At 33.7% G+C, this 26338-nt stretch overlaps 1 protein-coding gene across 2 annotated transcripts in view; it reads left to right on the top strand.

Annotated features, from left to right (window-relative positions):
- mst (misato mitochondrial distribution and morphology regulator) overlaps positions 1–26338 on the top strand; it is a 211210-nt gene that overhangs the window by 68799 nt on the left and 116073 nt on the right. For both annotated transcript variants that reach the window (XM_090402942.1, XM_090402943.1), the window contains exons 4-6: positions 4373–4448; positions 8341–8407; positions 26179–26332. In XM_090402942.1, the coding sequence (XP_090259068.1) occupies positions 4373–4448; positions 8341–8407; positions 26179–26332 (297 nt within the window). The remainder of the gene's footprint in view (positions 1–4372; positions 4449–8340; positions 8408–26178; positions 26333–26338) is intronic.

The raw sequence follows: 26338 nt of genomic DNA, 5'->3' as shown, positions 1-26338 counted from the left end.
GATTGTTCTTACTGTGGATTCCTGTAGATCGAACTTCTTTGCTAGCTCACAAATTTTCATTCCACCTTCAAAATCCTTAATAATGTTGAGTTTTGTTTCCAAAGTCAATGTTTTTCTTTTCTTGCTAGCTGTAGAAGAATTGGACTTGCTTCTTTTGGATGACATTATTATTTTTTTATGTGATAAAATTTTTATCAAGAACATAACATTAAACAATCGCAAGGTTTGTAGACTATAAAAATCGTGTATGAATGGGGACCGCGCTAAACACATCAGTGCTTGTTCACAGCATGTGCGACACTGGCGAATGCGGTCAGCGCCAGAAAGATACGACTAGTGGTGAGGAGTGAAGCGGGACGAGAATACGTACATATATGAAACCACGTAACTCCGGATTCACGTAAGTCGGGGTAGTGTAAGTCGAGGTGTGACTGTACTGTAATTCTTTTTGTAAAAGTTCTTCTGAAGAACAAAAGGAGTTGGCTCTATGAACTAGTGTTTTTATAGTACCTGCCTTTGCTGGGATGGTGATGTGATTCAGCGTGGATGCACTGGCCTGTATGAGTCTCTTTCCTGTACACTGTGAATTGTAGATAACCATCTGGTTGGCGAAGAATCAAGAGGTCTAGAAAAGCTAATTGCTTATTTACTTCTACTTCTAGAGTGAACTGGATCCTTGGATAAAGTGCATCAATTTTTGAGAGAAACTGTTGTAGTTCTTCTGAGGTGCCCTTCCATATGGCAAAAATGTCTTCCACATATCTGAACCAGATGTTAGATCTGGGTGTAATGTTGTCAAAGATACACTGTTCGAAATGCTCCATGAAGTAGTTGGCAATTGCAGGAGATATTGGATTACCCATTGCTGTCCCTTCGATTTGTTGGTATAATTCTTGGTGTAGTAATTCTATGCTGTCCGCCAACGGAACATTCGTAAATAGCGAAACAACATCTAGACTAATCATAATCTCCGAATTGTCTAGATGCAGATCGGAAATTTTATTTCTGAAGTTCAGAGAATTTTTTATATATGTAGCAGTTCTTCTAGTTGAAGAAGTGAGTAAATTTGACAGAAATTTTGATATTTTGTAAGTGGGACAACCTATACAGTCTACAACCAGTCTTAATGGAATTCCTGGCTTATGTACTTAAATACATAAGCCTGCTCAGGTCCGGTTAGAAGAACACCAGTCGTACATCCAGTACCTTGAACCCGAACAGTCTGGAATTGCAGAACATGCCATCAACACTAGACATAGAGTTAAGTGGAACAAGACAAAAGTCATTTACAAAAGTTGGTTCCTAATGGAATGGCTATACAAAGAAACATGTGAAGCATTACTTCACTCTCCTAACCTAAACAGATCCGATGGTCTACGTCTTTACCCCTTGTGGGAGATAGTACTTTATAAAGCAGCAAATCTTTCCTAACATATAATTGTATACACATATATATATTTATAAAAAAAAAAAATTAAATTATTATAATTGAATAATTAAATAATTATTATTTAATAATTAAATAACTAAATAATTAAATTTAAATTATTAAAAAAAATAAAATAAATAATAATTAAATAAATTTAGGAAATTTAACCTTAGCTACTTAGGTGGTGCTTTGTGAATATAACAGTTATTGTTTAATTAGCCTTGTACCTGTATGATGCCTGTGACACTCAGGTGAAAATTCTATGAATAAAGAATAATTTACGTGAGTTAATTCCGTTATTATAATAGTTAGTAATTTCTATATGTCTAGTAATCATTTCTTACTTTGCCATTTAGATATCTAACAAGGACCAGCTTTTCCTTTCTCATTGAGTTAGGCATTCTCTAATGCCTTAAAACATTCCTCCTCTTCTTCCTGTAGAACCTTCTTTGGGATAATAAGCACAAATAAGTCTTAATTGTCCAGTTTCCCATTCTGATATTTGCCTACATCAGTCTACTTGATATTGCCTGCCATTCGAGAAGGTTATTCTCGTATTTAGTGTTGAGTACTATAGCTACTCCTTCTTTTCCCTGATTATTTTGACCTGAATATAACATCTTGTGTATGTTGCTTAGAAAGGTCTCGCCTGTTGAGAGTTTATTTTTCACTTGGTTAGACTATAATAAGTTTAGTTTAATCCTTTATCCATGTGTGAGCAAACAAAGTTTGCACCTGAAAGTATCTTCAGGACTGGGGTAAGGTAGTGCAACACCAGGCAACTCGTTGCAAAGGTGGAGAAAGCTCTCATCACTCCTATCTCAGTATCTCCCATAATGCAAAGCACATCTCCTTGCGGATATGTGTAATGCTATGCATTAAAGCAAGGGCCACTACTCATACCGGTTTCGACCTTTATTGAGGTCTCGTCAGTGGGAGCCAGGCCCAATAGTGGAGATACAAAGGCAGAAGCAATGAGAGGTCATCCTAACCTATAGGAGTTGCCAAAGGGTGTGCAACCTTATTATTAAATTACTCCGGATTCAGAGAAAGCTGTTGAGAGTTTATTTTCTTCAGTCCTGAAGAAAATAAACACCTGAAAATGTCTTCAGTCCTGAAGATACTTTCAGGCACAAACTTTGTTTGCTCACACTTGGATAAAGGATTAAACTAAACTTATTATAGTCTAACCAAGTGAAAAATAAACTCTCAACATCTTTCTCTGAATCCGGAGTAATTTAACAATAAGGTTGCACACTCTTTGGCAACTCCTATAGTTTAGGATGACCTCTCATTGCTTCTGCCTTTGTATCTCCACTATTGGGTCTGGCTCCCACTGACGAGACCTCAATGAAGGTTGAAACCGGTATTGGTAGTCGCCCTTGCCTTAATGCATAGCATTACACATATCTGCAAGGAGATGTGCTTTGCATTATGGGAGATACTGAGATAGGAGTGATGAGAGATTTCTCCACCTTTGCAATGAGTTGCCTGGTGTTGCACTACCTTACCCCAGTCCTGAAGATACTTTCAGGCACAAACTTTGTTTGCTCACACTTGGATAAAGGATTAAACTAAACTTATTAAGGTCTCGCCTGTTTTTGTTTTCTTTGTTTTGATAACACCTATTATGTTAATCTGGTACTTATCCAATTCTTCTGCTATTTCCTTTGATAAGTCTTATGTTGATGGTGCCAATTTTGAACTCTGCTGACTTGGATTTGTTCACATAAAATTTTTATTCACACTTTTCTTTCCATCCTTTTAAATTCTTAACATCCTTTAAAGAACTTAGGTCATATGAATAGTTGACTACTCTGTCCATCTTCATATTTAACTGAAATCATCACATCTTTTTTAGTTCACTGTACTGGCCTTGTCATGGACAAGTAACTTGTCATCTTAAAAAACTGTTTACTGTTTTTTATAGGGTAGTTAATCCTGTCTGCTATGTCTGTAAATTGCATGCGTTTTCTTTTGTTTGGTTTGCCTGTTTTGTGGGATGTAAAACTAGAGTTTCTGGAAGGAAACCCCTGTCACTTCCACATGAGAAGACCAATTAACTCACCTTCACTTGAAAAGCCATGATAAAGGTTTTTTGCATCCTAGACATAGCAGACAGGATTTCTATTTATGGCTTTCCAGCCAAAGGACATTGTTGATACTGACTAAGCTGCAGAAGCTTCCTAAATCATTCATGGATATTATTAAAGTAACACACACACACACACACTGGCATAGACTTTCAGTTCATTACTAAGCTTCTAATCCATTGTTTTTAACAGCTAAACATATCATTCCCCACAAATATGCAATTTGAGTTGTAACAAATATTGTCCTGCGTAGCCTATATTGCTTGCATCATATAGTGATGTAAGTAATCCAGGATGCATAAGGTAATGAAAAAGGCTACACATAAAACAAACAAAACAAAACAAAACTGGATAATCCTCAGAAATCAGAGGAAGGCATTAAATGATATAGAATGTGGATGTATTCCATCAAAACTGATTCAACCCAGCAGCCTACTAGTTGAAGAGTGGATATGCTAACCTATTCAGCCACTTGTATAAAGTATGCTTTTTCCTAGTGTCAGTACTTATGTATCTGATGACACTGGTTTTTTCACTTGGTAAACATATAGACATTGGTAATAAAAGAATTATTAATTAAAAAATTTATTTATTAATATTTATTAATTAAAAAATGTAAAAGTGTGTGTGTGTGTGTGTGTGTGTGTGTGTGTGTGTGTGTGTGTGTTGAAAAAAAATGACATAGTTGTACCTAATATTCCTTACAAATTCATCTGATAATGGTAACTTTTTTTTTGTTCATGATTTAAAATTTCTTGATATTTCTTAATTTACTCTTAATTTTGTTTCATGAAGAAATGTTTTAAAATCATCTAAATATAATTTTGAATCCTTCTCCTCTTTCAAAAAGGCCTGGAAAAGTTGATGTTCACAAGAGTCAGCAGCCACTAAAAAATGAATTTCTGGAGGATCTGGAAGCAAGTGAGGTAATTCATATTTATTAAATTAATGATATTAGTATTTGAAATTAATTTATAATGTAACAGACTGCTGTATAGTTAAATATTGAATTTTTGTAGCTTGTATTGTTTAAGCAGTTTTTATGATAGAATCTTCAAGCCTCTGTGATTTTTTCCATATTGCATGGTATATCCATAATTTGTTAACTGTGTTTTTATATTAATATGTAGCAAGTGAGTTTGCTATAATGTTTGCTGTAGTGAGAAGTAACTGTATATTTGTGATGTTCATGTCAACTGCAACTGATTTTAGCAAATTCTGTAAGTTATAAATATTGTAAAGTGTATATTAAAGATTAATCTAACTTATTATATTAGAGTATAGTATGTTGTTGATGTAAGTGAATATTTTCTAACCAGCAGCTATGGCATGGATGTTTGTGAATGCCTTTAGTGATTCAAATTCTCAGCCTGTTGGTTGGAGGACATAGACACTATTCACTTTGACAATCAGATCCACAGACATAATCATGCTCTAATATATGTGATTTTGATTTCTCTGTGTGAGAAAGTCTTGCTTATTGAAGGTCTAAAGTAACTGAAGGAGTGTTATGTTGGGAGAAGGGTTTCTGGATTATCTAAGGCAGTGTTTCTCAACCTGTGGTCCGCAGATCACAGGTGGTCCACGCCGAGATGAGATAGACGGTCCGCAGGCAGACTTAAATTAAATAAATAAATATATTTTTTAATTATCCAAACAAAACAAAAATTAAAATTGAATAAGTAAATAGAAATTATTGATAACAGCAGAATATTTATTCCATTAACATTCTACCGCTACAATAATTTGTAGCGGCAGAATGATGAATAATAAAAGAGGGGGTGAAGTGAACAACAATATGGTTTTATTGCTTCCACCTTCCCTTGCTGTTTTGTGAGATTTGAGGTAAACATGTGTTATCCACATTTCAACAGATTGTTTGTTGTTTATTAATTTTTATTATTGGAGGTTTTCCTCCTTCAACCAAGGCTCAGTATATCTTCAGAAGTGCTAAGCGATACCTGGACAAATTGTTTCATGAGCTAACCCCCAATATTTATATATTTTTCAGCAACGTTTTTTAATAATGGAAAAGTGGCTTAGAACTAGGACTTGGAAAAGAAAAAGTGAATGAAACAGGTGATCTAACCCTAATTGTGATACATATGTTGTAACGGCAAGTAAATCTGATACTATTAAACTAGAAGAAACAAGCAGTTCAAAGATAAAATACAGTAGGAAATATAACAGTTCATATTTGGAAATCGAGTTTACTTGGTATGGAGATGAGAATGAACAGAAACCTCAATGTGTTTTGTGTTATGAAGTGTTGTTTAACAAGTGCATGAAACCTGCGAAACTCCGACGATATTTAGAAACTAAACATTGTAATGTGAAAATAAGCTAATTGAATTTTTTCAGTGACATTTAGGGACAATAAATCATGGGAAAGGTATAGTTTCAGCCATAGGTTCGATTAATAACAAGGCATTCTATCTCTTAAGTTTGTGCATAGCGAAAACAGGGGAACCTCATTCTATGGGGGAAAATTTACTACTTCCAGCTTTAAAAGATGTCGTAAAAACTATATGTTTGGCAACAAGTTACTAAAAGATGTTGATTTGATTCCTCTTTCAAATAACACTGTTGGTTGCAGAAGTAATGATATAGCAGGTGACGTAGAATCTCAGTTAATCGAAAAAGAGTTAAGAAGAGCGTTACAAATAGACGAGATTACTGATATTACAAATGATGCACAGCTAATATGCTACATAAGATATGCGCATGATAACAACATTCACGATGATATTCTGTTTTGTAGAACTTTGTCATTCCAAACAACTGGAGAAGAAATATTTCACACTCTCAATAATTACATAATATACAAAGGGATCCAGTGGTAAAGATGTATGGGCTTCTGTTTGGATGGAGCTCGTGCCCTTATAGGCAGGCATAGTGGGGTTGTTTGTAAGGTCAAGGAAGTAGCTCCAGATATGAATTGGGTACATTGTTTCATATGTAGGAAGCATTAGTCTCCAAAGGAATGCCACTAGAATTTAAAACTGTGCTATACAATGCTGTAAAGCTAGTTAATTTTTATTAAGGGTCGATCGTTAAATAACAGGTTATTTTCAGTACTCTGCGATGAAATGGGCAGTGAATATATACAACTTTTGCTTCATGCTGAAATTCGCTGGCTTTCGAGGAGCAAACTATTAGGAAGGTTATTTCTGATTTTGCATCACTCCTTGTTGACAAAGCATGGTTATCAACACTATCCTATCTTTCAGACATTTTTTTTGAAATTAAATGAACTAAATTTCTCTCTTCAGGGAAATTCTTCAACTGTTCTTGATGCCTATGACAAAATAAAGACATTTGAGAAAAAAACTGGTGTTATGGATTAGTTATGTGAAAAAAAACAATTTGCATCTTTTCCAACATTGGAATCCTTTTTAGTGAAAAATGATATTTTTGTTGATTCTGAGTTTCTGGAAAGGATTTGTGACCACTTCAAAACTCTGAAACATATTTTCCGAATCACTTTTATAAGAAATTTCTGTGGGTTCACGATCCATTTCAGGCTTACAGTCATGAGAACGACTTTTTGCTATTGAAAAAAGAACAGTTAATTAAGCTTTCAAGTGAGAGTGGGCTTAAAATACAATTCCGTGACCTTGGTTTGGCTCGATTCTGGATTTCGCCTTCCATGAGAAGTGAATTTCCCGAATTATCTGAAGAAGCATTGAAAATTCCTGCAGTTTTCTACAACTTTGTGAGAAAGGATTTTCATCACTTCTTCAAATAAAAACAGAATGCAGAAATCGTCTTAGTGTGTGTGCCAATCTTCGACTGAAGTTGACCAATATTTAGCCAGATATCCAGCAACTGTGCAAAGGCCGAGAAGCTCAGCCATTTCATTAAAAGTAAGTAGTAACATAATTATATCATATTATTTATTTGTTTAATAAAAATTAAAACTTTGTTCAATGATGATACACTTTTAATCGTTTACTTCCAATTTAATTAATTATGTTTCCATGTGTATTCAAAACATGCTTTTAGATTTATTATGTTATAAATGGTACCGTTTTTCCCAAATGTTGGTAATCCCCACATAGATTTAAGAAAAAAAAAAATTACCTAACTTACTGATCCGTGGAATTGTTTTAGGCATTTTACTGATCCTTGGGCTTATAAAGGTTGAGAAATGCTGATCTAACTCATTAGTAATGTTTAATAAGTTTATGGTCTTTTATGGATAAAATGCACATAAAAAAATAATGCCATGATAATCTAAAGTTTATACTGATGATCAGGTAGCAAGCTTATAATTTAATATATAACAAGGCAGAAATCTATGTGCAGTATTGCTTACATTGTTATTAAAGAATTTTGCTTTGGCTAAGTTCTTCCTATCAAATTTCAAGCTTTGCATTATCATACAAAGCTGTAAGAATAGATGTTTTATGTGTGTGGTGACCTCTCACTATAGCAGATCTGCAGGGACCAAAGGAGTCATTTGTTATACAAATTAAATTCAATATATTAAAAGGTTTAATATATTAAATTTCCTAAATTTATAATAGCACCTATGCTTAAGAAGATTTGTTTTGACTTTTAGAAGTTTATTATACTGTACAAGTTTAATATAGCAGTGTTTGTTATAGTGAGAGTTAATTGTATCCACTTTTTATTTATTTGCATATCATTTGTCCATTATATATTCTTAAAGTTCTCTTTGGTGGAAAAATGGCTGTTAGGAAAAATCCTGACCTACTATTTAATTTTATTGAAAATTGAAGTACTTTTACAGTTTTATACTTATTATTATTGTGATATCAGTTTCTAAAGATTTCATTGTTATTTCTTTCATAGCAAGCCCTTTATCCACATTTACAGATGAGAAGTGCAGATATTGATGTGGATAAAGATATTTGCCAAGGTAAGGTGCCATTCCTAAAACTATTTCTCTTACTCTCTCTGTTTAAGCCCTTCTTTAGAACAGTGGTTACCAAACTTTTTATTGACAGTACTCCTAAACTGGTTCATCACATCTTTGCAACACTATACTTTATATCAAATGAAAAGGGATTAGATGTTATATTTTTGTGATACTTCGGTACATCATTCCCTACCCTCCATACATATTTTGAGTGATTGTGCTTATGTGCAGAAAACCACATTACCAGATCTGAACAGCAATAGATTTAAGAGTTAATTTATGAGTTTGTCATTTAGATTTGGAATCACTTTAGGTTGAAAGATAGATAATTGGAAGTAATTGGAAGAAGATCTTCACATTTCTGCGAACTGACTGGGGCTTGAAATCTGATCCTCGTTTTCTCATAGTGCACTCTGTTAATAAGTATCTACCTGGATACAGGAATAAACAAGGATCAGCTGTCGGTTTGGGACTTATCCTACCAGATTGTATTCTGTATTAGCTTAAACTAAAAACATGATAGAATGTCATGCTGGGTCATTGCCAAGTTAAACAAGACCTGTTGTTTTTGTCAGGGAATAAAGGTGAACAATGAAAAGTCAAATGCAGGAACAACCTAAACTTAACATCAGCAAAATTGAAGATAGGTGCTATCAATGTAAGAAGTATCAATGAAAAAGAAGTTGAACTTAACTTTGCAGAAGAATTAGAGAAGTACCATGTTGACATGATAAGTGTTAGTAAGGTGAAGACTAAAACAGCTGAGATGATTCTGCATAATAACAATGTATTTTATTCGATGTTATATTCAGCCAGTAATGAACAAGGTAAGGAAGGGATCACCGTAGCATCCAGTACTTAATAGAGAGATAAAATTCTTCAATGGCATGCAGTTTAAAGTACAAATGGCATTTAATACAGAGTTGGTCCACCATTTGTTGCTATAACAGGTTTTGATCTTCTGGGTAGGCTTTGCACTGTATTTTGGTACATTGCTGCAGTAATTTCCTTCCGTTCTTCCTGAAGAGTATTAGTGAGATAGAGCCTCTATAGCTTGTCGGTATAGACGAAGACCTGGGTTAGATTCCCGTCCATGATATAAGGAACCTTTATCTGGTCTCTTTCGACTAAAGCCAGTCTCGTACAGAGGTAAAGGATTTTTTTTTTCCACCCAAAAACTTGGTTTTTCGTCCCTCAAAAACAGGCAAACCAGTTGAACACACACACTTCTCTACAGTCATAAAATACAGGTAACTATTGTATAACATGGATGTTAGGTTTCATAAAAATGCTGTGTTATATAAATTGCGTTATGCGAGACTCAGATCACATAGAAAAAGTAGGGTTATGTTCCAAAATCGTTCTCTTTTTTTTTTTAAATTATATAAACAACAATGACATATCCAACAAAAATATATTTTTGTTTAATTCAGGTAATTCATGTAAGTTAAGAAAACATATAAACTATGAAACAAATACATAGTATAAAATTATAAAAATTACAAATTATACATAAACTTCATTGCACATAATGCATAAATGTTTTAGGCAAAATAAAGTGCATATTTTAATTGTCATCACTCTTCAAAAATAACATTTCATAGATGTTCTTTATTTATGGGTGTCCAGACGACGTCATCACTTGAAATCTCTTGGACATTATTTGTATAATTCTCATTGCATACTTTGGCTGGTTTAGTTATCAAGAAGTTTGTACCTGATGTAACGTTCTACATCGGGTACAAAACACTTGAAAAACCAATTTTTAAACATGCTAGATGTAACCCATGCCTTTTTGTTGGCCCGCCAATAAACAGGTAGGGTAAACTTGTTGAGCCCTTTCATAGCACGAGGATTGGTTAATAAACATTGGTTTTGTCATGTTATCACCTACATTACTACAAAACAGTAAAGTAATTCTATCTTTGGAAACTTTGAATCCAGGAGCTGATCTTTCATTTTTCGAAATATAGGTGCGTTTTGGCATTTTTCCCCCCAATATAACCTGGATTCATCCGCATTGAACACCTGGTCTACATTATAACCACTTTCTTCAATGGTTTTTAAAAGTTCTCTTGGGCATTTCAGGGCAGCTCTGCGTCTGCTGATGCTCCCTGGATTATGCAAAGAAAACCGTTTTTTAATGTTTTCGGACCAACCCTTACTGGCACAAAATCCATGCTGAGAGCTTTCTTTTGAAGATCTTGTTCAAGTTCTTTTAAATGTTTATAAATTTTGAGAGCTTTTTGTTTAATAAGATTTCCCTCCAAAGGAATTTTCTTTTGAGTGCAATCTTCTATCCAAATCAGAGATTTCTTCATTTTTTCCATTAGAATATCACGTACATGAGCAACTTTGCACTTACCGTTGACCCAGCAACTTTCTCAGGTTTTATGTTCATTTTGTTTCATTGTTCGAATTGTTGATTCTCCATTTGTCAACCAATCCAAGATTTTGATTTTTTTCTTTGAGAGAAATAAATTTTCTTTTCAATGTTGGTTTTTTCTTTCATTGCAGTTTTAGCGGCCATTAACTATAAAAATAAATTTTTACATAAAAAAAAAACATTACATATTAATTATGTATATAACTCACCAGAAAATAAAGTGCTTAGCTTGAGATTAACACTTATGAATTTTAATGCGCTTTTCTGGCAGAAAACGTAGACAATTTTCAACAATAAACGCTTTATACTGTAAACAATTGACATACATGCGTACTAAAAGGTATTTTCCCTAATATAAATTCGCTGCTTATAACTACATGCGCAATACGGGTAGACACAAATTTAATGAAGATACAATTTGATTTTTAAGTCGTGTGGTGAAAAATATATGAAAAGATAAAGGGTTACTACAATTTGTAGACTGATGTACCGAAACTGCATTGTATAAGCACCGCATCATACGAGGGTTACCTGTACATACTTAATCCTTCATTAGGAGAACTCAACCAGTCCTAAGGGACGGTGGAGAAAAGGGGGAACCCCATATGAATTTAAAAAAAAAAAAAAAAAAAGTTAGATCAGTCATTGATATTGGGCAATTCTGCCTATCTTGGTCCATTTCATTCCACAGATGTTTGATAGAGTTGAGATCAATTTTCTGTGCAAACCGGTTGAGTTCTTCAACACCATCTCATCAAACCATTTCTGCGCTGACCTTGCAATGTGAATGGGGACATTGTTGTGAAAACAGAAAAGAGCCTTTCCTGTTTTCTTTCTTGCTCCAAAGTCCAATGTTAGCTTTACACCACTCAACCCAATGTTGGCATTGCCCTTGCTGATGTTAGGCATATGTTTATGGCTGCACAGCTGTGGAAAGCCATGTTCTTCAGTTTTGCATAAACAGTTGTGGTACAAGCATTTGCTTGCAGAGGCATTTGGGAACTTGGTGGCAAGCAAGTATTTCAACCCAAAACAGATGTTTTTCTTTGCACTTCAATATTGGCAGTTCTCTGTGTTATGTGGCCTATCAGATCAAGTTTGTGCTGTTGTTATACCTAAGCATATCCACTTCACAATAACATCACTTACAGTTGATCAGGGCAGCTGCAGCAGGACAGAAATTTCCCAAACTGAACTGTTTCAAAAGTGGCATTCAATGATAGTGCCAAGTCGAAGTCACTTATGTCTTCAGTATGGCTCATTTTACCATTAATGTTTGTCTATGAAGAATGCAAGACTCTTTGCTTCCTTTTATACTTGTTTGAGTCATGATTGTGGTGTATATGTTCATATCCATTACTATGAAGAGAATGTCTGGATATTTTTTATTAGATAGTATGTAATGACATGGGAAAATTTCAAAATTGAGAGAGGAAATTGATAATGAGACTTGTTTGTACCTATGGTCCCACAGAAGGTTCTTCCTGGAAAGAAGTTGAGTTTTTTTGCATCATTAGATTCTCATCATCATCATCAAATTCCTGCCATGTACCCTCAAGCGGTGTACAGGATATGACAGTACTACATGAAAAAATTACATCATTACTAACTTCCTATCTACAATTTTCCTCCAAATCAGTCTGTTACTTGTCAAGACTCGAACATTATCAGATCTTATATTTCTATCGTCTAAGGCACTTTGTACCGTATCAATCCACCTATATCTTGGTCTACCTCTGGGTCGTTTTCCTGCCAACCTGGCAGAGAACACTTGTTTTGCTAATTTTTCCTCTCCCATTCTATTTAAGTGACCATACCACCTGAGATTAGCTCTGCTAACACATTCCTGGATGCTGACAATGTCAAGTTCTTTCCTAATATCCTCATTTTTAATATGATATTGCCATTGATGCCATCTGTTCACGCCTCTAATCTTTCTCAGGACTCTCATATCTGCGGTCTCTAGTCTTTGGTCAAGTGTTTTACTTCTGACCCAGCTCTCAGATCCATAAGTTAAAACTGGTTTGAACACTGTCTTGTATACAGTTAATTTAGTGTTCCGACTAATTTCTTTCTTATTCCATATGAATTTATTCAATTGACTTCCTACCATACCAGCTTTGTTGATTCTGTTATCTATTTCCATATTTAATTTACCATCTTTAGTAAAAATCGTGGCCAAGTAGCTGAAATGTTTTACTTGTTCCACAAGTTCTCCGTTCACAACACAGTTGATATTTTCAACGATTCTGCCTATTTTCATTGTCTTTGTCTTGTTATTGCTGACCTTCATACCATATCTATTACAACAGTTATTCAATTTAGTCAGGGAATCTTGCAAACTTGTAGCGGATTTATTTAGAAGTATAACATCGTCCGCATTAAGCAAAGAGCTAACACCAATTCTGATATCATGTTTAATACCACTTTCTTCATAATGTGATCCATATAGATCATGGGTTCCCAACCTTTTTGTTTCCTAGAGCACATTCTAAAATACCAATAGGGCAACGGGCACCATCTATTTTTTTCAAGCGAATTTTTTGAATTCGTTTGTTAAATGATTACATACAAAGTTTACATTATATAAAAATAAAAATTTAAATATATATATATGTAAGTTAGTGTGATCTTTGGTATTGCATTTCATTGGCCAGTGCTTCATAATTAGGAGAATATGATGATATTCCAATTCTTAAACTGGAATGAACAACTTCAAATGCACATCTACTTTACATTGTATGCATTTAATACTCGTCATGCGGCATTAACGCATGCGTCATATAGCATGCCATGAATTGTTGCGTGATTATTTCAAACTATACGGCACACGGCTGAACAGCGGCAGGCACACGCAAATTGGTCGACGGACGCCATGGTGCCTGCGGGCAACGGGTTGGGAACCCCTGATATAGATAATGAATAATAGAGAGGATAATGTACATCCTTGTCTTACATCAGATTTAACATTAAACCATCTTCCTGTACTTCCTTCAATTCTAACTGCTGACTTACAACTCAAATAAAGACTAAGTATTGCTTGATATAATGTCCCATTGACACCATATAACTGTAACGTATTGAATGGCTTCTCTCTTGGCACCTTGTCATATGCCTTTTCCAGATCAACAAAACTTAAAAACAGATCTTTGTTATATTCCCATGCTCCCTCAACTATTTGTTGTAAAGTGAAGATCTGATCCTGACAGCCTCTATTTGGCCCGAATCAGCTTGTTTTTCATCAAGCTTTTCTTCCACAATTCTTCTCAACTGTTTCTTAAGTATACTTGCATAGATCTTGCCAGGAATACTCAGTAGGGAAATATCTCTGTAATTCTCACATTCAGTTTTATTTCCCTTTTTATATATATTGATACTATTAGAGCTCTACTCCAATCATCAGGAATTCGTCCCTCTGTCCAGGCTTTCTGAACAATGCAGTGCAGCCACTGTAACACTTTTATACCACCATACTTCAGCATTTCTGGTCGAAAATCATCTACTCCTGCTGCCTTTCCACATTTCAAGCCTTTGATGGCTTTTTCTACTTCAAGTATGGATATGTATTCCTAACTATGCCTGTTGAGTGTTTTTTACCACTGTGTTATCACTGCTTCTTTCATTTAGCAATTTTTTTAAGTAGTTCAAAAGGATATCTTCAAGGATATCTTTTTCTCCCATTTTCATATCACCTTTATCATCTCTAACTCCTTTTACAGCACTCTTTCCTCCATTCCTAAGCTTCTTCACCAACCTCCAGAATATCTTACGACCTTCTTGATATTTATTTTCTATGTTCTTGCCAAAGTCTTCCCATGACTTGTGTTTAGCTAGTCTTACACAGTGTTTCGCTTTCTTACATTTGTCTATGTATTCTCTAAGAGCACAAGCTGACTTATTTGCCAGGAACAGGAACTTTTGATATGATTTCTTCTTTTCGTTCACTGCCTCTTTAACTTTCTGTGTCTACCATGGAGTTCTGATTTTACTATCCTTGCAGATAACCTCACCGCATGCCTCTCTGGCTATATCAATGAGGGTTTTCTTCAAGGCTTGCCACTGAATCTTCAAGGTTTGGTTCCTGTTCTCAAACTCTTTCATTTTTTTTTTCAATAATTCAATAATCTTTGTGTATTTTAGTCTACAGTTCACATCTGAGAGCTGCTCAACTTTTATTCGCTTTAAAACTTTCTTACATGTTATTCTTTTCAATATGAAATTCAATTTTATCCTGCTCAAGACTAAATAGTGATCACTTCCAATTTCAAATCCTCTATACACTCTGGTGTCCTGCACCAGGGAGAAAACATCACTATTAACAATAACATAGTCAATGAGACTTTTCTTATTCCTTGCCTCCTCTCTCCATGTGAATTTGTGCACATTTTTATGTTGGAACATGGTGTTAGTAATAACCAGTTCATGTCCTGAGCAGAAATCCAACAGATATTTGCCATTATTATTAGCTTTGCTCTTTTCTCCAAATTTTCCCAAAATATTTTTGTATGTCTCACAATCATTTCCTACTCTGCTATTTATATCCCCAACAAGGACCAACTTTTCCTTTTTAATTGTGTTGCTTGCTTTCTCTAAAGGATCAAAAAATTCCTCCACTTCTACCTTAGTAATACCTTCTGTGTGACCGTAGGCAGAAATAAGTCTCATCATCCAATTCCCCATTCTGATATTTGCCCACATCACTCTACTTGAGACTGCTTGCCATTCAAGATTCTTGTTGGATATATAAACAGCAGAGTAGTAATTGAATGTTAGACATATAGAAATGTTTTTTTCTAGGAAAACTTGGCAAAAAAGAACAAAGCTAATAATAAGGTTAAGTACCTACTGAATTTTTTCATGACATAGTCTGGTCATTATGAACACCATGTTGCAACATAAAGATGCACACAAATTGAGATGTGTGCATCTTTATGACATAAGCCTTATTGATTATATTATTGTTGAGAGTGAAATATTTATGCTGGTTCAGGATACAAGTGCATACAGAGGATTTGAAATAGGATGTGATCATTTAGTTTTAATCATCAGTAATTTTCCTGATATGTATCTTCAAGGGATGTACTGGATGCTACAATAATACTATATGATTAAGATAACATCAGTATTAATTTCCTATCGACAGTTTTTCTTCAGATAAATTATCACTTATCAGCTCTCTCATATTGTCATGTCTTATATTTCTGTCTTCTATGGCAGTGCCTGCTAAACTTATGGATGCCAAGGCCCCGTTTGGAAAAATTAAAATATTTCACCGCCCCCATCGAAAAAAAAATCGTAATATAGACGTATATTATAATATTTATTGTATTTATATTCAAGATTTTGTGTTTGTAATCTTTTTTTGTGTTTATTATCAATACCTTTGAAATGAAACTTATATGAATAAAAATATATTTACTAATATTCATTAATCGCTGAAATATGCAAGAAGCAAAATTTGTGAACCAACACCAATGTGTGATTTTTTCCATTAAAATATTAAAAAAGAACAAAAAAAGAAATAATAAATAATAAAAATTAAATACGTTTCTTTTAAGATTAAAAAAAATCTATCATCATCATCATCAAATTCCTGCCATGTACCCTCAAGGGGTGTACAGGATATGACAGTACTACATGAAAATATTACATCATTACTAACTTCCTATCTACAATTTTCCCCCAAATCAGTCTGTTACTTGTCAAGACTCCAACATTATCAGATCTTATATTTCTATCGTCTAAGGCACTTTGTACCGTATCAATCCACCTATATCTTGGTCTACCTCTGGGTCGTTTTCCTGCCAACCTGGCAGAGAACACTTGTTTTGCTAATTTTTCCCCTCCCATTCTATTTAAGTGACCATACCACCTGAGATTAGCTCTGCTAACACATTCCTGGATGCTGACAATGTCAAGTTCTTTCCTAATATCCTCATTTTTAATATGATATTGCCATTGATGCCATCTGTTCACTCCTCTAATCTTTCTCAGGACTCTCATATCTGCGGTCTCTAGTCTTTGGTCAAGTGTTTTACTTCTGACCCAGCTCTCAGATCCATAAGTTAAAACTGGTTTGAACACTGTCTTGTATACAGTTAATTTAGTGTTCCGACTAATTTCTTTCTTATTCCATATGAATTTATTCAATTGACTTCCTACCATACCAGCTTTGTTGATTCTGTTATCTATTTCCATATTTAATTTACCATCTTCAGTAAAAATCGTGGCCAAGTAGCTGAAATGTTTTACTTGTTCCACAAGTTCTCCGTTCACAACACAGTTGACATTTTCAACGATTCTGCCTATTTTCATTGCCTTTGTCTTGTTATTGCTGACCTTCATACCATATCTATTACAACAGCTATTCAATTTAGTCAGAGAATCTTGCAGACTTGTAGCGGATTTATTTAGAAGTATAACATCATCCGCATAAAGCAAAGAGCTGACATTAATATCTCCAATTTTGATATCAGGTTTAATGCCACATTCCTTCATAATATGGTCCATATAGATAATGAATAACAGAGGGGATAATGTACATCCTTGTCTCACACCAGATTTAACATTAAACCATCTTCCTGTACTTCCTTCAATTCTAACTGCTGACTTACAACTCAAATAAAGACTAAGTATTGCTTGATATAATGCCCCATTGACACCACATAACTGCAGCGTATTGAATAGCTTCTCTCTTGGCACCTTGTCATATGCCTTTTCCAGATCAACAAAACTTAAAAACAGATCTTTGTTATATTCCCATGCTCCCTCAACTATTTGTTGTAAAGTGAAGATCTGATCCTGACAGCCTCTAATTGGCCTGAATCCAGCTTGTTCTTCACCAAGCTTTTCTTCCACAATTCTTCTGAACCGTTTCTCAAGTATACTTGCATAGATCTTGCCAGGAACACTCAGTAGGGAAATACCTCTATAATCCTCACATTCAGTTTTATTTCCCTTTTTATATATATGGGTACTATGAGAGCTCTACTCCAATCATCGGGAATTCGTCCCTCTGTCCAGGCTTTCTGAACTATGCAGTGCAGCCACTGTAAGACTTTTATACCACCATACTTCAGCATTTCTGGTCGAATATCATCTACTCCAAGTATGGATATGTATTCCTGACTGCATGCCTGGTCAGTGTTTTTTATCACTGTGCTGTCATCACTGCTTGTTTCATTTAGCAGTTTTTCAAAGTAATTACTCCATACTTCAAGGATATCTTTTTCTCCCATTTTCATGTCACCTTTATCATCTCTAACTCCTTTTACAGCACTCTTTCCTCCATTCCTAAGCTTCTTCAACAACCTCCAGAATATTTTGCCACATTCTTGATATTTATTTTCTATATTCTTGCCAAAGTCCTCCCATGACTTTTGTTTAGCTCGTTTTACACACTGTTTAGCTTTCTTACATTTGTCTCTGTATTCTGTAAGAGTAAAAGCTGACTTATTTGCCAGGAACTTTTGATATGCTTTCTTCTTTTCCTTCACTGCCTCTTTAACTTCCTGTGTCCACCAGGGAGTTCTGATTTTTTTATCCTTGCACACAACCTTACCACATGCCTCTCTTGCAGAATCAATCAATGTTTTCTTCAGAGTTTGCCACTGAATCTCCAAGGTTTGATTCCTGTTCTCAAACTCTTTCATTTTCTTTTCAATAATCTTTCTGTATTTTAGTCTACAGTTCACATCTGAGAGCTGCTCAACTTAAAAAAAATCTACTTAATCTTAAAACATTTTAAATTTGTTTTCACTATTTCACGACCCCCCTCAACAAAACTTACGACCCCCAAGGGGGCTGTGGCCCACAGTTTGGGAAGTGCTGTTCTAGAGCACGTCTGATATCAGTCTGTCTATATCTTGGTGTTCTTCTTGATCTCTTTCCTGCCATCTTGGCATCCAACACCTGATTTGCTATAATTTCTTCTTTTATTCTGTTTAAGTGACCATATAACACCTTAGATTTGCTTTGCTTACATATTCCTGAAATGCTGACAGTGTCAAGTTCCTTCCTAATGTCTTCATTTTTAATGATTCTACCATTGATGCCATCTGTTTACTCCTCTGATTTTCTCAGAACTCCCATCTCTGACTCTAGTTTTTGCTTTATTTCGAAGCCAACTCTCAGATTTTTAAGTTAAAATTGTTTGAACTTATTTGAATGTTGTCTCTGCTAATTTAATGTTTTGACTAATTTCTCTCTTATTCCATATAGATTTGTTCAGTTTGCTCCAACATACCAGCTTTCTTTATTTTGTTGTTTATTTCCATATTTAATTAGCCGTCTTCACTAAAGATTGTACCTGAATGGCTGAAATATTTTGTTGTTCAATAGGTTCTCCATTGAGAATGCAGTTGAAGTTTTTGTGTTCTTACCTGTTTTCATAGTTTTCGTCTTTATATTGCTAATCTTCATATCAAATTTCTTGCAACTTTTATTCATTTTAGTTAAAGAATCTGGAAATTGTACTGTTCAAAGGTTCATCATCATCTGCATAAAATAAATAGCTGAATTTGATCTCTCAGATTCTGATATCAGGTTTATTTTTATCCTGCATAAAACTAAGTATCGATTACTTCTAATTTCAGATCTTTTGTGTATTCTTATATCCTAAACCACAAAGTGAAGATGTCATTATCAACAATGTCATATTCATTAAGAATTTTTTTTCTTTGTGTCTTCTCTCCATGTGTATAATTTGTGCACATCTTTATGTAGAAATATGGTGTTAGTGATGACCAGTCTGTTTCCTGAACAGAAAGCAAACAGGTACTTAGGATTATTATTAGCTCTGCCTTTTTCTCCAAATTTTCCCACAAACATGTATATATACCTGAGATACTTACCCTGATCTTTAAATCTCCAACAAGGACCAGCTTTTCCATTTTCTTAATGTAACCTCTTTCTCTAATGATTTAAAAAATTACTCCACTTCTTACTTAGTAGAATGTTCAGTGGGACAGTAAGCACAAATAAGTTTCATTGTCCAGTTTCCCCATTTTGAAATTTGCTTACATAAGGGACTACCATTCAAGAAGTTTATCTTCAATTTGTTAAATAACATGATAACCACAGTAATAATGTGTTCTTTTCATTAAATTTTATTACTGTGATTATGATGTTATTTTCATTGTTTTATATCCTGTTATACTGAAAAATGTTGCAATACTTCAGTAGTCAATTGCAGCATTTCAGGATATTATGTTGCATTGTGTTATTGGATTTAATGCTAAGAGATTTTTAGTTGTCCTCATTGCCAGTTCTGTTTGTCTGTTTTTGGTAGGATAAACTAAGTTACTATGAGGAAAACACTGTAGCATACTTATCTTAATAGCTTAAAAAGTTCTGAATAAATTTTCACGCATCTTGACAGCATTTAAAAATCAAAATATTTTTGTCATTGTTCTGACTGCACCAGGCTTTCTTGAGTTTTGTCACACTTAGTTTAGGAATTGTTTCTGCTCTAGTGATGAGGAAAATCTTTACTTGCAGTAGAGTACAGGTAACCTTCGTATAACGCAGACATTAGGTTCCATAGAAATGCTGCGTTATGTAAATCGCGTTATGTGAGACTCAGACCACATAGAAAAAGTAGAGTTATGTTCCGAAATCGTTTTTTTTTTTTTAATTATATAAACAACAACGAAATATCCATATTTTTATTTAATTCAGGTAATTCATATAAGTTAAGAAAATGTATAAACTATGAAACAAAATACATAGTGTAAACTTATAAAATTATAAATTGTACGTAAACTTCATTGCTTATAATGCATGAAATACTTTAGGCAAAATAAAATAAAGTGCATAATTTAATCGTTCATCACTGTTTCAAAACGAACATTCCTTAGATGTTCTTTATTTACGAGTGGCCAGACGTCGTCATCACTTGAAATCTCTTGGACATCATTTGTATAATTCTCATTGCATACTTCGGCTGGTTAAATATCAAGAATAGAAATATATACACGTTAGCATATTCAGACTGAAATATTTGGCAAATTAAGCATTATTATTGTGCTAATGTGTATATATTTCTAATCATTATGCCACAAGTATCGTTAAAAAATCAAACTAAATATCAAGAAGTCAGTAGTAAGACCTTGCTTATTACTATGCTGCAATTTTTTTATTAATTTCATAATATGGAGCTAAACAAATATCCAGTTGTCTCGTGAATTTTCCAGAATGCTCCGTTGAGAGATCATTATCTGTAAAATAACTTCCTAACTTTCTTGCCAAGTCCAAGTCGACGTCATCTATTAATTGTACCGATTCCTCCTAATTTAAATCTATTTCCCCATCAATTAATTCACTAATTTCGTTTTCAACCATATCGCTGAAAGCTCTCTTAAGTGGCCATAACTATTAAAATAAAATTTTTACATAAAAAGGTATTACATATTGTATGTAACTCACCAGAAAATAAAGTGCTCAGCTTGAGATTAACACGCTTAAGATTTTTAATGCACTTTCCTGGCAGAAAACGAAGATAACTTTCAACAATAAACATTTTATACGGTAAACAATTGACGTACATGTGTGCTAACGGGTATTTCCCCTAATATCGCTACTTATAACTACATGTGCGATACATGCAGACGCAAATTTAACGAAGATAAAATTTGATTTTTAAGTTGCACGGTAAAAAAAAAAGAAAAGATAAAGGGTTAGTACAATTTGTGGACCGTGTTTTTATCAAAACCGCGTTGTATAAGTACCGCATTGAACAAGGCTTACCACAATTTGTAGACTGCATTATATCAAAACCGCATTGTATAAGTACCACGTTATACGAGGGTTGCCTGTATATGACTTTAGATGATATATAATTTAATGATTCAATTTCATTGCATTGACTAAGCTTTTTTTGATACAGTTGACTCTCACTATAGCAGACTCATAAGGACCACAGGAACTGTTTGTTATAATACAGCATTAGCCTAAAAGAAATAGTTTCAAACTTTTCAGCGTTTAAACTGTCTATTTCTTTTAGGCTAACACCCTATATGAGACTATGTTTAGGATTTTTTTAGTGGTTTGTTAGTGAGTGAATGAGTTTGTTATAACAGTGTTTGCTATAGCAGAGTAGATGGCATTGAAATCCACTCTTTAATTGCCATTTATGCAATTGGGCTATGAAATAATGTCTTTGATAAATCGATTTAATCACAAAATGTATTTATTTGTTGGAAAAAGAATAATAAGATCGTACCTGACTGGTTCTCCAACACAGTAAATCATATTCTACTTTTGAGAGAAACTTGTGACATGAAATTAAGAATTATCTACACATTAACACAAGAAAAGTATATTTAATATATTGTCAGATATTTCAGTTTGAAAATAACAAACTATCATCATATTCAAAACACTGATGATAGTTTGTTATTTTCAAACTGAAATATCTAACAGTATATTAAATATACTTGTGCTAAAGTGTAGATAATTCACAGTAAATTACAATTTATATTGCCATGAAGTTCTAAGCAGTTTTTTCCCCCTATTACTGAATAGTAGACTGTACAGATTGAATTTTTTGAGAATCCATTTGATTTCCACTATAACAAATGGCCATTTATAGTCAATTTACTCACTATAACGAACTACCAAACATTTTCACCTTTTTCAGACCTAAAAATTAAAGATGCCAAGAAATTATATTCTTGGTTTCATTCTTTATCCAAGTGTAAGCAAACAAAGTTTGCACGTGAAGGAACTTCATGACTGGGTCACTTGTATACAGAGGCTAATGATTTCACATTGCCTTAGTATCCCATAATGTAAAGCATATATCCTTATGGCAGTGTTTCTCAACCTTCTTTCATGTGTGCTGCATTTTTTAATATTAGTTTTTGTGGCACCTCCCCCTCCCTCAGCCCCCACCTTCTCCCTTGCAATTCTTGTTCTTGTGTTGAGACACTGACAAAACCCATAAAAGTTAACAAAACAAAAAACACTAGGAATTAATTAAAATTTTAAAATATTCATACAAATTTAAATACATCATCAAATCTTTCGAAAATTGTATAGATCTGGCATCACTGCACAGACTGTTGAATCATATCAGCCTTTTGGAAACATTCGCGATTTCATCACAGGAAGTCTCAAATGTTCTGGAATATTTCTGCGAGTATAAATAAGGCTTGAAATGGCAAGATGGCAGTAACACTGCAACAGTGACCAACAGTGAGATGTCAATGGTCGGTGTTATTTAATCATATTCGCAATGACTGTGATACACGGTTTTTAAAACAATCTTTTCTAGTGTAGAAAAATGGATAAATTTTTAATTGGACGTAAGCAGGCATTTGACGAGACTGTGAAGCATTGACATCAACAAATTCAGGTTCACAGAATATCACTCCGAAAGTAAAATCAGTTGAAGAGTTATTGTTTTGTAAACCAATAGAAAGAAAAGCCACAGCACCTGAATTCTTCAAAATATTGGACGATTTTATATGCAAGGCAAACATTCTGTGGAAAAATTGTGTTGAAATTTGCACTGATGGTGTTCAAGTTATGTCTGGTAGGTTTAAAAGTTTACAAGCTTATGCAAGAAAAATCCCCATGATGTATTTGGACACATTGAATGATTCATAGAGAAGCTCTTGCTGCAAAGGAAATGAGTCCTGGTCTAAACATTGTGTTAACAACAGTTATAACCATGGTGAATTATATAAAAATGAGACCCTTAAAATGAAGACTGTTTTCTGAACTTTGCAAAGACAGGGCTGGGGTGGAACATTCAGCGTTACTATTTTACTGCAAGACAAAATGGTTATTACAGGGAAAATTTTTGCAATGTGTTTACGAATTAAGAGACAAAATAGCAATTTTCTTGGAAGAGGAAAATCATGAAGAAGCAGAGAAGTTTAGATACCACGTGGTTGTAATGAAATTGAGCTACTTGGTAGACATATTTGAGAAACTAAATAGATGAAACCTGCAATTCCAAGGAAAAAATACACCTATCTTAGAGATGAACATATATCCACCATATATATATATATATATATATCACCACAGTGTTCATGCATTGGTTTAGAGGTACCAAAATATTTCATCTAGTTTTCTTAGTTTCTCATCTCTTCTTTAAATAATTTTTAAAAATTTATTTATTAAAATTACAGTAACTTCTTTTGATAACAGAAAAGTTTTTTATATGACTGCAGTAATTTTTAAAAAAGTAACATATCTTACTGAACGTGGTTTTCTTTCATTATTCTCTTGACAGCACATGAAGTTTGTGTTTGATTTCAAAATGTTTGATATGAAGGTGAATTGTTTGTTTCCATGTCATCATCCACATACTTATATCCACTAATATATGAACTCATATCAAAGTTAATGCTTTTTGTAAAAAACTAGAGTTATGAAACAAAAAAGCTAAAGCAACAAAAATTAGAAATGTTTGTAAATGTCGATGATTTTATCAAAACCTACAACGTAGAAGAGCAACACATCAAAGTTTTATTTGCAACTATTGAAAATCATTTAACAATGTTGATGAAGAATTTTAGAAACAATTTTATAACCAATGACAACATAATGGTAATGTACGAGTGGGTTAGAAACCCTTTCAAATTACCCCTGAAGGTTTCTCATTTGTAGAAGAACAATTTATAGATTTCATGTCAAGCATGAAGCAAAATCAAAAGACAATTTGTATCTAAATCACTGTTTGAATTTTGGGCTGGTGTTGATGATGAATTTTCTGCATTAAAGTTGAGAGTTTTTTATGCACTTTTGCCATTTCTGACATCTTATCTTTGTGAAATCAAGTTTTCTGCAGTGGCTACCTTAAAAACAAAATATAGATCTCAGTTAAATATAGAAAGAGAACTAAGCGTCAATTTCTAAGTGTCAATTTTCACCACGATATGAAAAGCTTTGCTCTGCAACACAGGCCCAAGGAAGCCATTAAATTTTAGATTCATTGTTATTGTTTAGTTGCTTGGTTTATTTTGCAATATTGATATGTTTCTGTAAGCATAACTAGTTTATTCATTACAGTGGATTTTATTATTTTATTTTCAGAGTGTATTTAATTTTTTTGTATTTATATTGTTTTTGTGTCAATAAATAGTTTCATTAAATGATTTTGTTTCAATAAAGTAATTTTTCAGTTTTTCAGTTTGATTTACACTTTCTTCTTGCCCCCCCCCTAGGTATTTTGCATCCCTTTGGGGGGGGGGCACCCCACTAGGCTGAGAATCACTGCCTTATGGACAAGTGTAATGCTGTAGATCTTCTTTAGACCTGCCTGGTTTGCTATGGTGAGTTGACTGTTTTCAGTGAAACATGGTCAGCTTTCAAATCAAGTTCCTCTTCATTGTAACATTGAAGAAAAATCTTGTAAGGATTCAGCTTAAGTGATTAGTTGAGATTAAAGAAATCATGTTTTTTTTTTTTTCTAAACAGAGGCAAACAAATTTCTTTATGAAATTGATGCTTTTACTAGATTCTTGTGTCTCTGTATATATGTGCAAGTGTGGCACATTGCCAACTAGAATATTATTCTGTTCTCCCTGTGTGGTATTACAACATCAACTGTGGTAATATACCATCTGTTGATTATTCATATGAGACATTGCACCCTTTGCTAACCAATGATCATCCACTTTTTATTCTCCTTTATAGTTAGGCGAGTAGGAAGTAGTTATACTTGTTTGGTGCAATTCTATGTATACCTTAATCACTGTGGCCAAGAACAAACAGTGCAATACGCCATGTCTAGTGTGCAGGCACTAGATGATCATATGCTTTTCAGGTCTTTTTTTGATTAAATTTATCTTATGAGGTATTTCAGATTCATTTTATACTATCTATAGGCTGTCTCTCTCTGAATGCTGTCATATGCTTTTTTAAAATCTATAAATAGATTAGACAGACTGATTATATTTCTATTTTTTTCCCCCAAATTTGTCTTAACATAAGCATCTGATCAATGCTCAGCCTATTTCTTTGGGATCACCTGTGTTTTCTTGCATATAGTAAAATTCCTTTTTGTATATTAGATAAAATTTTGTAGCTTGTGTGCAGAAGAGGTCCTGTAATTTTCACATTCATTTTTATTATGTTGCATAGTATGTTGTTTTTAAGTCAATGTCTTCATCACATATTAATCTCCAAAAAAACATAATTGTGAGAATAATTCAAAATATTGCATTATGATAATAATAGTTTAATTTATATGGATTGGATAGCATCTAATTTGAGAGAGAAGGAAATTATTGTTCACCTACCTTAGTGTACTGTAGAAAGTACATATAAATAAATCATATAAAGTATGGTTTTATATATAATAAAATATATTTTGATTTCTAATACATTCTTTCTTAATTTTGAATTCAGATAAGGATGAATTTCTTTATAGCTGAACCTGTCAGTGCCACAAAAGGACAAGGATCACAAATTTTGGGGAAAAAGTTCTATAACCTTGATAACAGTGTTGAAGTATGGTCAGATTTCTTAAGAATCCATTTACATCCACAAACAATATATCTGCTTGAGGATTACAGCCATTGTGAGTAGGT

Source organism: Typopeltis vanoorti, chromosome 13 (assembly GCF_054136105.1).
Source record: "Typopeltis vanoorti isolate ZY-2024b chromosome 13, IOZ_Tvanoo_1.0, whole genome shotgun sequence".
In the NCBI taxonomy this organism is placed as follows: Eukaryota; Metazoa; Arthropoda; class Arachnida; order Uropygi; family Thelyphonidae; genus Typopeltis; species Typopeltis vanoorti.
This window is presented reverse-complemented; position numbering and strand designations above follow the sequence as displayed.